Here is a 14169-nt window from a genome sequence, read left to right as displayed (position 1 = left end):
AAGTGATGATCAAATTGGGCAGAATCAAAAGGCTCTGCATTTTTAGCATAAAAACTTTCATCCATGGGATGGAATGGTTTAGTTTTTGTCTCATAAAAGGTTTCTTTTTGGCTCCCAGGATTGCATACAGAACACAATCCTGATAGGACACTAGCACTGTGGGTTTTGCATTGGATGATATTAAGATTTAATACCATCTTATTTTCTAAATGCAAACCAGAGGCTCTGCCTTGTTGTAGATATCAAGTTCTGGGTTTTCATGTTCCCCACATGGCAGTAACCTTAGGGCTTTGATTGGTTTTCAAGCACTGATCAGTGACAGTGAATCTCATTGCATCGTCAGGAGAAAAAGTGGTTCATTGTTGTGAATTACTGGAATTGGACTGGAAAAGCAGCTCTAACCCAAGCAAATGTTTCCAGTTGTAGCTATGCCTGTCATGGATGTATTTAATGGATATTTACAACTCACCTAAATTTCCTAAGTATTGTATGTTTTTGACCATGAATTGACTAGTCATTCTATAAAGTTACTTCACAGAACTGCCTAGTGAACTGTGCGTGTTCATGTGCTTTCACTTTTAATGTATGAATTACTTGTCTTGTTCATGTCAATACAGCCTCAGCATCCGCGTGGGGGAACACCAACGTTCCCAGATTCACAGATATTTTTCCCAACCGTTCATGAACGGCCGGTGTCTTTCTCACCACCTCCTGTCTGCCCGCCGAAGGTGGCAGTTGCTCAGCGGCGCAAGAGCACTTCATTTTTGGAAGCCCAAACTTGCCACTTCCAGCCATTGCTGAAGACTGGCCAGAGTTTAGTTCCACCTGGTGGTAGTCCCACCAATTGGACACCAGAGGCGTTCGTTATGCTGGGCACAGCAGCTCAGAGAGTCGCTGGAGAGCCTCTGCATGTGCAAGTTAATCCTGTGTTTGAGCCAGCTCCTGTCCACAGTGACTATAGATCTGGACCAACACCTCCAGAGGATGGTCACTACAGAATGCATCCAGAAGCTGTATATTTGGTGGGCATGCACTATCCATCACAGGTATCGGAGCAGTATGATCAAGTAGCTTATAACTCTCATGCAACTGAACAACATTTGAAGCAGGTCTCTGAGTCAAACCATGGGCAAGGTGGTCCTCCACAAAGCTCTGTGTTCGACTTCCAATCGGGGCAAACATACCTGGCAAGACATGTGCAGAACCTGAGGCTGGATTCTGGGATGGGTCCCCTTTCTCCATTATCCAGTGTTTCAGCTCCTCTGAGTGCAGATCCTGCTCAGATGACATTCCACCAGGTATTTGTTCCACACTCTGCCCCGGCTGTGCTCTCTCACAGTGGTGATGGCAGAGCGAGCTGTGTCTTTGAGTTCCATGTGCACACACCAACTTCTGCTCCAGCAGAAGGGGCGGTTTTACCCCAGCGGGTCTACAGAAGTCACCGGGGCTCTATGGAGACCAGTCAAGAGGAGTCCACTCAAGGCATAGGGTCGCATGGTCGGCTTCAGCCTGTGACAGAGGAGCAGTGTAACTATCTTGGTCCTGAGTTAGCAGGTCCCAGAGGGGGCTCTGCCAGGCGGAGCTGGCTGGAAGGAAGCCCAGAATACTCCAGTGATTCCTCACAGCTGACTTCCTCTGACACTGGCGATTTCCAGTCTCCTCCCCCTACAGGGGGGTCATCTTCTGCTTTTGGTTCAGACTTCTCATTCCCCATTGTTCAGCTGCCTCAGAAGGTATTGCAAGAGTCGCAGCTCTTCATCTGCTTTCCCCAGGGAGCCTCGACTCAGCAGGCCATGTCCACCTCGCTTTCATCAGGACCACCTTCACTCTATCCTCAGGTTACAGGAGCAACCCTTCTAGCATGTCTCTGCTTTTTATAAGTCATACCTTGCACTTAAAAGGGGACCCTTGTTCTTAGACTTGCTCCATGGGGTTCTAAGTATTAGCATTTATGGGGTTGGCTTCCCACTGAGTCAGTGGCATACCGGGATCTCTTTAATTTGCCAGGTTGCAGTGAAATAATGAGGCACTGGCAGCTGCTTGGTCTGTGTTCGGCTTCGGCCGAAATGCTGGTAAGGGCTTTTGTGTGAAGGGTAACAAATGGTCAGTGTTCCCCTTGGTCTTATGGTTTTTTTGGTGGCAAGAGATAGCTGGAGTACCAAATGAGCTTCTGAACAGTGGGTTTAATGAAATGTATTTTCTCTGCAGTTTGAATCAGGAGTGATAGTAAAACTTGCTTTGTGTTTTTGTTCTGTTCCTTTGCCATTTACAAGAATGTGTTGTTTGAAGTTGAACTCTTGTATGAATTGTGTTATTAGACAACACTAAGGTTGATTTGGTGACTATCCAAAATGCAAGAGCTTTTTTTTCGAGGCAAGGGGAATGGAAGGAGCTGTATTATGTATGTGTATGGAGTTCTGAAAATGTACATGTAGGATCATTAAAGAAGCTAAAGAATCTGAGTAGTAAATTAGCAGCACAAACAACAGTTGCTAATAAGTATTACTTCCTTATAAGCCTAGAATACGGTATCCTTTTAAAAGGCAAAATTCTGGGCCTGAAGCTTAGTGTGGAGGTACATGTTCTGTCAGCATATATGGTATTTGCATTTGCAATAGTAATACATTTGTACACTGTGACTGAGGTGTATGTGTATCTACATTGTGTCCGCACTTGTAGTCTGAAACGTTTCATAAGATATTTTTTGGGGGAAAGAGAGGGTTTACTTTCATTAGAGTCTTCCCTTACTCCTGTTGTTGGAATTAGGGGCACTCTGACGTTTTAGTTATTGGAGGATTAGCAACTTTTGGATTTGTGTGAAGGAACTGGAGAATCTTTGCTTTTTTATGGTATTTCAGGCTTCCTGTAGGGGATAATGAAGGTGGTTTATGAAAGCTGAAACAGCTTTAATAACTAGTCTAATAGATATGCTTGTGGTGTAGGAGAACTTGTGGAGTGAAGCTGCTACACAAAACTAAAATTACTTGGGGATTGTTTCTCCTTAATCCACCTTTTGTTAAACTTCTGGAAGTGACTTGTGATGGATGTAAAATACATCTGGAAAACACAATAAGGGGTCTCAGCTATTTTACAGAATAGAAATTCTTTGATCTTTTATCTAATTCATTAAAAGATCAGAATTTGAAGCACAGAGTCAACGTGGGACATAGCACATGTTTTGATCTTAGCCAGTAAGAGCCTCAGGCTTCTAAAACAGCAAAGAAATTAACTATTCTTTTCATTGGCTGTCTGCTTTCCCCAAGTTTCTGTAACTATAGTAGTATGCAATTTTAATGAATTTGTTTCTAATAAGCTTCTACGAGCTAAATGACCACAGCCTGAAGGAATTACAGTAAATATTTTTGGTATGATACATTGATACATAAGCACCAGATAAGTTCCTTATAAAGGCAGTTCACCAAAGTGGTGCATGCTCAGGGAACTCACCTGGAGGTCTCTGTCTAAGTTAAATATAATTGCCACAAAAAAGAATAATGAAAATTTGGGGATCTGATAAAAAATGTCATACAGAAAATAATAATGAAGATTCATTCCATTTTCCTCTACATCTTCCACATTCATTTGTTATGCCACCTAATTGGTTTTGATGATTTTTTATTTTATTTTTTTATTTTTGCTTAATGATGCAAAAAACCCTCTTAGCTATAATGTAAGGCACCTGGATTCTTAATATTCAATGCTTGATAGCCTTTGAATATTATTCTTGAAATTATTTCTAGCTTGTATTTTGACATGCCTCTCAAAGGGAACTCATGTACTTGTACCGAGTACTTTGTTATTGGTCTAGAATTCTGTATATTGTTTTTTAACAGGTAATTTTAATTCCTTTTAACCTCCTTCTATCCCTTGACGTAGTTATGTTTAGAACACAAGTAAAGGTAGAATATAACATCTCTATTTCCAGTTATCATACTAAGGCATCCTGCTTTTAAAGCATCGTCGGTGGAAGATGATGGTAGGCTGATCTGTCTCATGTACAGGGGCATGTGGGTTGCAAAGACTGTGTGTATTGGAAGACTTAAAATGGAGTTTCACACTTTTCCAGATTGCTTTGCTTTGTTCTGGTGGTTGTAATGAAGTTTGCCCAAAAGTACTGGTTGTCCAAAAGGATTGCTAGAAACCTATTCCAACTTGATCATTTCAGGCAGAAATTATTTTAACTGCCTGCTGAAGAAACTATATGATTTCAAAAAACTGATTCTCTTCCCTTTTTCTCCTCCAGACACAGGTGCAAGGCCAGTCCACCTCAAGCAGTGCATCGGTGCCATCCCAGCCCACCCAACATGCTCAGCAGGTAAGATCACAGTCCCTAAGCCCAGGACTAAAATCCCTTTTAGTGTGAAATTTTGATGGCTCTTAAAGAACAGTTGACTACCTCTGTCCTCCCTTCAGCCTGTAGTTGTGGCCAGAAGCAAAGGAATCCTCTGGTTCTCACCCAGTCTGACAGAGATTAAATTCACTGACTTTCTGAAATTTGTTTTTAGAATCATGTTAATGCTTGTTTTCATGTGTCTGTCTTCCCCAACTTCCACCTGAGCTTGTAAGGATTTGCAGGTTAGACTGTCTAGAAATCATTCTTATGATTTCTTGTAACTGGAAATGCTATCTTCTGCAGCATCCTCTTCTCTTAACTGACCTTTCTTTCTTTGTAGAATCTTCATTCTTGTTTTCACAGGTGAAATAATTCTGTTGCAAGATTTGGTGCTGGTAATGTAGTTGTAGTAGTGATGCTAATTAGCAATTGCTAAAGCTTAAGTGACTCAGCATGTTCAGAAGAACCACTGATGTCACTTATGAGGGAGTACGAAGTAGAATTTAAATAGGATATGCTTTACAAACTTCAATGTGGGGAAAAAAAATAGCTTCTGCCTCTTCTCCCTACTACAGAATGCACAGCAGTCAGCCTCTTCCCAACAGCCTGGACAGTACCAGCTGCAGCAGCCATCAGTTTCTGCTGGTGCCACTCCCACACAAACTGTCTCTCAAACTCAAACTTCACAGATTATGCCAATGCCTCAGGCAGCAGCTGGGACACAGGTAAACAAAATTCTTCTTTGTAGCAGAAGACTTTTTTTCTTCTTCACAGCTGGCAAATTCAACATGCTGCTCCTTTCACTTTTGTCATCTTTTCTAATAGTTCCAAAACATTCATCCAGATAACAGTATTCTTGGTGTACTGCAACTGTCAATTAGCTGGAACATGTGTTGGAAACCCTTTCTTTCACACATGGCAGTTATGCGTAATTTGAGGGAGGGATAGCACTTCCATGCATAAAGATCTTTAAATTGTCAAAAATATCATGAGGCATATTGATGAATGGTATATTTTGAATGGATTTTCAGGAACTTGTCATTTCTCTGCTCTTGCCATCACTGTCTATCTTCTGCACTGTTACGTGTGTAAAACATGTTCACTTATTTAGGTAGTGAACCATAAGGACTGCCTTCTCCACTCTGTCATCTTTCTTATTCAGCTCTTCTCCTTTACTCCCTGGTCAAGAAGCTTCTGTTATTGAGTATTATATCATTGTGGCTCATATCTCTTGAACATGTGAGCCTTGATTTTTGTTTTTAAAATTGTTGTTTTGTTGCTTGTTCATCTAAACTGCCTTTCCAGATGCATTGTTCGCTGGCTTTAATTGACATATCTCCTGCCATTCTCTAAATGCTGGCACAGTGGCTTTTCATTCTCCGTTGCTTCAGTCCCCATACCCAAAGCTGACAGATTTGTTGGAAGATTTGCACTTCTTTCCTGTAAGAAGGCAGGTTTGGCTCTGGGGACAGAGTTGAGGGGAATTCAATTCTGTTTATGCACAAGTCAGTGCTTCAGGGTATTCAAACATTGCTCTTTCACCCTCTGTGGGTGTCTGTTTGAAGAGCCTGTTGAGTTCTTCAAGGGAAGTGTTGCAAAGTGAGGACCTTTTGGAACTCCAGCCAACTTCCCAGCCACTCTGCCAACTGTGCTCCCCACCCACTTTAACAGAGTGCTGTAACTTGAATAATTCTTTCTTTGACTAATGCATAAAAATTCTGCTTTCTGCAACCCTGCTTTAAAAAAAAAAAATCTATCTCTATTTTCTTTACCTCCCCAGCTTCCTGTTTCCCAACCAGTGTCGATCATCCAAGGCGAGCCTCAATTACCTGTTGCAGCACCTTCTCTCCCTCAGCCTTCAGTTGCCCCATCAGTCCCCATTGGCTCTCATTTTCTACCCATGGGACAGCCCTTGCCAACTTCCATGGTTCCCCAGTTCTCAGTGTCTCAGTTGCCCGTAGCAGCTCCTCACGTGTCAGTGGCTCAGCCAGGTTTCCAGTCGCTCCCCATCTCAATGGCAGCTGGTGTGAATCAGCCATTGCTCACACTGGCAACATCTGCTGCCGCAACAGCCGTCCCTGTAGGATCAACCGTTGGCCCTAGCCAGCTTCCCACTCTGATGCAGCCTGTGGCTCAGTTGCCCAGTCAGGTTCTCCCACAGCTCCTACAGCCAGCTGTCCAGTCCGTGGGATTACCAGTCAGCATTGGACAAGCTGCTGAAGCTTCACTTCCTGCTGGAGATGCTCTTTACCAGGTATAGTTGCAAGCCAGCAGAGCTCTTCTCCACGTTTTTACCTGTTCCTCCAAAGTACCAGATCTGAACTGTGCACCCTGGCCAACTCACTTCTCATAAGAGAGCCGTTAAACCACGAAGATGAATCCTGTTGGGTGGTGAAGGACCATTTAATGTGGGGGAGGGGGGAAAAGTCCTGGGACACCCTGATGTTTTGAGTTTTTCATATTTGGTAATGGAACATACCTAAAATGACAACCATAGTGCAGGAATTTGGTCAGTTACTGTGTGAAAGAGGACAGCTACAAGTCTTAAGAGATTTTTCAGTTGGGGGGTGGGAAAAGTGATTTTAAAAATGGGGGATGTGTGTTGGAAAGAAAATCAATGGCAGCTTATTCAGCATTGTCAGTATTTTTGTTCCAAATCTGGGAAGGGGGAAGGGAGGTGGGGAGGGGCGACGTGGATTTTCTAGAAGTAAGTCAGATGGCGTGGATCTTGAACCTGACGTAAGTACCTGATGTTAGTTGTGAAATTCTAGGTTGTTGGGCACAGGCTGCTTTGGCCACTTTGTCCAGTCACTGTAAAAATGGCAATGACTAAAATAATGAGTCAGCATGCGATTGTTCTCCAAAAAAATGTGTAGTTGTGGAAATATCTGCACCAAGGTTAAGGAGTGCTGCAGGACACAAACAGCATGTAGGAGTGTTCCTAGGTCAGCTCTTCATGGGAGGACAGGAAGAACATGACAGCTTGTTTGCTATTAGTCTCAAGAGTTAGCAGCAGTTGTATAACATCTTGTGAGCAGTAGTTGTTCAGCCTGAAAATTCTTCAAGCTCATCTCAAGTCTTAGCCCTTAAAATAGTAAGTCAAATATACAACTGCAAGAGTTGGGAGATGAAGATTGCTTTGTCTAAGACTTGGAACTTGGTTTGGGAATTTGCTTATTCAAGCATGGTGACTCACAAGCTGAGATTTGGTTATGCGAACAGCTTGTTCTGCTTCTCTAGGAAGACAGTATTTGTGAGTGCTTGAACTATTTGGGAGTGCCTGAACAAGTACAGAAGATTGGAACGTGCCCCTGAAACAATTACTTTTTTTCTTGCTTCCTGATGAGCTCTGACCCTCACTAACTTGACTCCCTCATTTCTGTTACAGGGCTTCCCATCTCGGCTGCCGCCTCAGTATCAAGGCGACTCGAACGTTGCACCTTCCTCTGCTGTGCCCTCTGTTAGCATTCCCTCTGCCGTGCTGTCCCCTCCCTTACCCACAGATGCGATGGCTCAGCCGGGCTATCTTGCTCCTGTTGTGCAGCCGTATGTAGAGCAGAACGTTTTGGTTCCCATGGGCGGCCTAGGAGGACAGGTTCAAGTGCCCCAGCCTGCAGTGAGTTTAGCGCAACAGGCCTCATCTGCCTCCTCGCAGCAGGCAGTTCTGGAGGTAAATATGTTGAATATAATGTAATGATACATTTAGGGCATTTGAATAATGCAGAGTGTATGTGTGTGGGGAACTAATCCCTTCCTTGCGTGTCTTCAGTTGGAAATTAATCTTTCAAATGACCTTTTTCTTACAGCAGAATGTCATGCCAATGTGGGGACCTTGTTGCCACTGGTTGTTCTGTTGGGAAGTGAGTGTGCATCCTGCAGGCAAAACCTGTTAACACTTCACTTCTTGCTAGTACTGTAGAACATTTTTGCCATATCAAAGGCAAACTGCAACTGATAGCCTTTGAAAATCTGTCTTTATGCCTATTCCCTGCAGTGTTGTTCTTGCTAGGGAGGAGTTGAATTTCTTCTCTGCATTGGCTTGCCTTTTGCACATTCTGTTAGTAAGACCGTGGCTGCATGGCAAACAGTAGTGACACGCAGCAGTAGAAAGGATGGCTGATTCCCTCTCCCCACCCCTCCCCAGATGATGATTTTGCTTCACTGCATTTTGCTCTAAAATTTTTTGTAAATCAGAGCTGTCTCGATGCCAGCTGTTTAAAGTTCTAAAAAGGCAGTGCTTTTAGCTTTACAACTCATTTGGGAGGAAACATTGAAGACTACTGCATTACTTGAGAAGGAACAGTATTCTTTGGGGGGGTTCTTGATGTAGGTTTCTATCCATAGGGTACTCAGGGAGTCTCACAGACTGCTCCTTCAGAGACTCTTCCAGCAACGCAGCCTGCGCAGTCTACCGCTTTGGCTTCCTCTATGGATAGGTAAGCATTGGGGTTTTTTTTTTTGCCGAACTGAATGTCAATGTCACTTGTTAGATTATTCTTCCTTTGGTGATCTCTAGGTGTCTTTTTTTGCCTGGGGTATTTTTTCATTGAGGGTGTTCTTGAGGATTTGAGGAAATAAATGTCCTGGAGGAAAAATAGGGTTATGGGAGTTGGAGTAAGTTTTGATGTACTGTAGGGTACGGAGGGAGTAAATAAGATCGCATACAGTGATTTGTAACTTTACTGGGTTTTGTCCCATCAAATGGATCATTAAGGGATGTTTTTCTGCCCTTTTGGCATTTAAACAGAAGTCAAACTCCAAATGGCCTGAAAACATACTCAGAAGATATATACCTCTTGCAGAGTTGTACAAACATAGCTAAATAGTTACCATTTATTAGAACTGCTTTTCAGGCACCCTAATGGGTTACCCTGCTTGGTGGTAACAGGCATCTACTAGTATCCAGAAGACCCTACCGTTTGTGTTGCAGGTATGGAGTGCATGGATACTAATGTAACATTGTTGGGTTTTTTAGCGCGCATTCCGATGTTGCTTCAGGATTGAGTGACGGCAACGAGAATGTTCCAGTTTCTAGTGGGAGGCACGAAGGGAGGACTACTAAACGTCACATGCGGAGGTCTGTCCGAAGTCGCTCTCGCCACGAGAAGACTGCTAGGCCCAAACTGAGAATTCTAAATGTGAGTATCTTCATAATGATTATTTAGCAGTGATGATGCCTTTTTGGAGCTTCAAGTTTTTAATCTTCTTTTGAGGAATGTGTCTTCTGTGGTCTTATTTCCCCCACTACCATCTCTGAGCACACAAGTGATCTAGTCTATTTCTTCTGCTCTGGAGTCAGCATTCCAAATGTCATCTGTTGAGAGATGTTTGGTGTCATAGATATGGCAAAATTGGCTTGCTTAACCATGAGTGATTCCACAGACTATTCCAGAATATTTTGGGTTAGTCTTACTAGTAAAGGTGGGCCAGTGACCTGACCAGTAAGCTAGGAAGAAACAAAGGAGCATCAGGAGTTCTAGAGTAAACTGTGGACCAGGTGAATTGGAGGGTTGAGTAATTGGCATTTTTTTAGAAAAAAATGTTGCTGTAGATGGCACCATTCATGAGACTGGAAAGAGAGGATGCGTTTGTATTAGACCAGTACCATTGATCTGTTTCTGTGATCTTCAAAGCACAGGTGTTACATTCTTGTGCTTTTGGTTTAAACTGCTGTTTCCTTTGCTTTAGGTTTCAAATAAAGGTGATCGAGTTGTGGAATGCCAGCTAGAGACACACAATCGGAAAATGGTCACTTTCAAATTTGATTTGGATGGTGACAACCCTGAGGAAATAGCTTCCATTATGGTAAGATATATATTAGAGAAGAAGAATTGACTCCAGTCTTAATCACAGTAGTCATATCAACAGTCTTTATTTTCTCATTGGTGTTTTGGAATTGTTCTTTCATATAGCATGGCTTGTGCTCACTTTATTGGCATGAAAGCACAACTAGAGACTCTAGTTGCACATTCAACTGAGAGTTGTTATTGCATGCTCGGGTTGTGTGAAAAATTTGTGAAAAATTTACCTTAGAATTGCTGTTTTTTCATTTAAATCTGCCTCTGATTTTTTTGTCATACAATATTTTGAAAAACTGCAAACAACTTTTTGAAAGCGTCAGGTTAAACAAAATCTGGTGTGGTTTTGTAAAACCAAACATTGCTAGATATATAAAAGTTAGGCTTAAGCTTTGAATGTGTAGCTGTTGCTCTCAAGTGAAACTGCAAGGTTCTGCCCTTAAAGTAAGGTTAAGGAGTCACATCCTGGTTTCTGAAAGTCAGTCATGACTGATGCTGCTTTTGACTTTCTCAAAGAAAAAGTCAGTGTATGATGTAGAGATATGTTGAAACGAGAGTAGTGTGTTACATGGAATAGATACACCCCCTTTTTCACTGTACCAAGCAAAGATTGAGGTGACAGTTTGAAGAAGTGAATTTGAACGTTATTCAGTAGTGAAGAGTAAACCTGGTCAGATGCTTCCCTGCTGGAGATCAATTTTAGAGACAGTTGTTTTTCTCAAGGGTCTCACCATCTTTCTGGTGCGCCAGAACAGCGAAGGGAGGACAAACAGTAACACCAAAAGTAAATGATGGTTATTCAGTATGTAACTTTGAAATACTTTGTGGAATATGATTGTTGTTTTGTTCTCTTTACAGGTGCAAAATGAGTTTATTTTATCAAGTGAGAGAGAGTCATTTGTAGAACAGGTACGAGAGATTATTGAGAAGGCGGATGAAATGCTAAGTGAGGATGTAAGTGTGGAGCCAGAAGGCGATCAGGGTTTGGAGAGTATGCGAACAAAAGATGATGGCTTCTTTCCGGGCTCGCAGGTATGTGAAGGACAGATTGCATTAGCTATTTGTCTTTTCCATTTTGGGTGGTACGCCTTATGAGTCAAGCTAGTTTTTAATGAGAAATATCAAAGCTTAATTAAATCAAAAGACTAAGAGAGAAAGCTTCATATCAGGATGAGAGGTTAAAATTAATTTAGAAAGCCAAGTAAGGTGGACCTCTTGCTTTTTTGATGTGTCCTCATGCCTCTGAACCTGCTGAATCTCCTGGCAGTCCACTACTCAGCTTTAAATGCAGAGGCTTCCTGCTTTTGATGTTATTGTGAGGCAGGATGCTAAAGCTACCAGCCCTGTGCTGCTCACAACCCTGAGACCTTGGACTCAGGCAATTTACACACTGAGCTACTAAGAGTTTGGATGGCTCTGTTAGAAAACACAGGTCTTAAAAATGCTTGCTGGGAATAAGAAGGGGTGACATCTCTTGAATCTCTGCCTAATTTCCACCCAGAACTCATTTGAAACATCCGTTTATCTGAGGAATTTGAGGAAATTGGTTGGACTGGCAGTTCACAGGAGCATTTAGATGGATTTGTTATCTCGACAGTCCATGAGCTGGGAAGCTGTATAAAAGCACTGTAGCTGACACTTATCTGGGCAGAATTTCACTAGTTTGCTAATGGTGCTTGGGTCGAAGGTTCTGCTTACCTTAAATGCCCACGTTTCAGAAAGCTAGCATTTTAAGAACTATCTTGTGGGTTTCTGTTTCAGAATAGAACTTTAAATTTTATCTTACTTTACAGAAATTAGAGTTCAAACAGCCAGATCCCACATCTTCCATGCCACAAAGAATAGGTAAGTCTTTCGTGATTTTTTTTTTTTCCAACAGTTACCCTTTTCTGTTTCAGCGGATGGGTGCAGCCAAGTTTTTATTTTGTATGATGGAGTGCACATTCCATGTTGCAGGTTACGTACTTAGTTACAACCATGTATCGCTAAACATGTACCTTCTTTCTGTTTAGGGGTCCCTCCTAGCTCCTTTACCCAGGTTGTCCATTCCGCAGGAAGACGGTTTATTGTCAGCCCTGTCCCTGAGAGTCGGTTAAAAGAACAGGGCTTTTTTGCATCTGCTGTTCCTGGAGGAAATGAAGCTGCAGATATGGGTAGGTTACCTAAACTCTTAAGGATGACTAGGACATGTTCAATAGAACTGTGAAGCTAGTTAAATTAAATTGTTCCTAAACACCTCTTAAAGTTCTTTGGGAAACAAGAAATTGTCCATGGTGGTAAGAAGTGATTATAGTTTGGCTGATACCATGTAGGATTCTCAGGGAAAAACACATTGGTGGACTGTTTGCAAGACTCTGAAACCTTAATTCTGTATTTTTAATGTAAGCCTGGATTTTATTTTAATTTTTTTTTTTTATTATGCTGGCAAATGTGATCTAAGTCTAGCAATAGACAATAGTACCATAATGGACTTTTCCATGTGGCCTAACTGTTTTCTGTTCTTCCAGTTGCTGCACCTCCACTACACGGTCCTGGAATGAATCTCTCGCACTCGGCATCATCGCTGAGCTTGCAGCAAGCTTTCTCTGAGATGGGACATGCTCAGATGACAGAAGGACCTAGTACGGCTCCTCCGGTGTTCAATCAAACAATGCCACCATTCCCACCTGCGCTTTCTACCATGGCGGGTAGCGGTGCACCTCCTGCATCTGTGGCAGCTTCTTCCATACCTGTTCCCTCCAGCACAGGTGTTTCTCTGCCAGGATCTGTTACTTTGCCTTCAGAAAGTGCCGCTGTTGGTGTTGCACCAAGTGCAAGTGTGCCAAGCTCCATTTCTCCACCTCCAGCCTCACAATCTGGACAGCAGTCGACTGGTGTTGCTTCCAGTGTGAGCTCCCCTGCTTCTTTCTCCTTACCTACCACATCCCAGCCTACTCAACCAGTAACGGGAGATGTTGTCCCCAGTATCAGCACACCGTCCTCTTTGGCACTGACAGCTACCCAGGTTCCTGGTGTCACCAGTCTTGGTGGTGTTGCACCATCTGTGACATCTCAGTCTACTCCTCAGATTGTAAGCAGTATGGCAGCACCGCAAACATCTGTTGCCCTGTCCCTGCCTCAGAATGTGGCTTTGCAGCTTCCTAACCTTAGCATCAGTGGCTCTGTCTCCAGTCTGGCAGAAACAACAGTTGTAAGTGCTCCACAGTCCCTACCTGAGAGTGGACAGTCTCTGGATACATCACAGCTCTGCAGTGCAGCAGGCTTATCTCTTCCAATCTCTGCACCTTTATCATCCTCTGTAGCAACAAGCATATGTGGTTCGGTCACTCTGCCAGCGATACATCCCGTACTTGTCCCATCAGGAATTTCATCAACACCTGTCTTACCCCAGATTCCAGGTGCAACACCCATGTTGCCCCAGGTTCCCTTACCTGCTGTCCTACCACAGCCAGTTACTAACTTGCCTGCAGTACAGCAAACTTTGATACACAGCCAGCCTCAACCAGCTCCGTTGCCCAATCAGCCTCATACTCACTGTCTGGAGGCTGATGCTGATGCTCAGTCTAAAGCTCCTGGTATTGATGATATTAAGACCCTAGAAGAAAAGCTACGGTCTCTGTTCAGTGAACATGGTAACGTGGGAACAGCGCATCCATCAGTATCTCTGGAGACATCATTGGTGATGGAAACCACAGTTATTCCTGGGATACCAACAACTGCTGTTGCACCAACTAAACCCCTGACATCCATTAGCACTTGTATACCTCCGAGCAGTTTGCCCCTTGGACCGACTGGCTTGCCAGTGCTGACACCAGTTGTCACTCCTGGGCAAGTGATCACCCCCGTCAGCTATATTTCGGCACCGAGCAGCATTGCAACAGCGGTAGTGAAACCAGGGACCTCTCCTTCAAAGCCCCCTCTTAGCAGGGTACCGGTAAGAATTGAAACATTTGTGTAAATGTTCAAGTATTGTGGGAAACAGCCTTCTTGAGCAAAATCCCTTTTATAAAGCAAAATAATGTATTCAAGCAGCAGTGT

General features: G+C 43.1%; 1 protein-coding gene across 1 annotated transcript in view; it reads left to right on the top strand.

Moving 5' to 3' along the window:
- WNK1 (WNK lysine deficient protein kinase 1) overlaps window positions 1-14169 on the top strand; it is a gene marked incomplete at its 5' end in the record, with an annotated part of 101013 nt that overhangs the window by 65839 nt on the left and 21005 nt on the right. The window contains 13 exons of the mRNA XM_084276363.1: window positions 618-1046; window positions 4244-4315; window positions 4909-5058; window positions 6114-6587; window positions 7722-8003; window positions 8140-8193; window positions 8678-8769; window positions 9309-9471; window positions 10022-10138; window positions 10990-11163; window positions 11925-11976; window positions 12144-12284; window positions 12639-14065. Coding sequence (XP_084132489.1) covers window positions 618-1046; window positions 4244-4315; window positions 4909-5058; window positions 6114-6587; window positions 7722-8003; window positions 8140-8193; window positions 8678-8769; window positions 9309-9471; window positions 10022-10138; window positions 10990-11163; window positions 11925-11976; window positions 12144-12284; window positions 12639-14065 — 3627 coding nt within the window. The remainder of the gene's footprint in view (window positions 1-617; window positions 1047-4243; window positions 4316-4908; window positions 5059-6113; window positions 6588-7721; window positions 8004-8139; window positions 8194-8677; window positions 8770-9308; window positions 9472-10021; window positions 10139-10989; window positions 11164-11924; window positions 11977-12143; window positions 12285-12638; window positions 14066-14169) is intronic.

The sequence above is a fragment of the Gallinula chloropus genome (genome assembly GCF_964237585.1).
Source record: "Gallinula chloropus genome assembly, chromosome: 1".
Lineage (NCBI taxonomy): Eukaryota > Metazoa > Chordata > Aves > Gruiformes > Rallidae > Gallinula > Gallinula chloropus.
The sequence above is the reverse complement of the archived record's forward strand: the minus strand, read 5'-3'. Positions and strand labels throughout refer to the sequence as shown.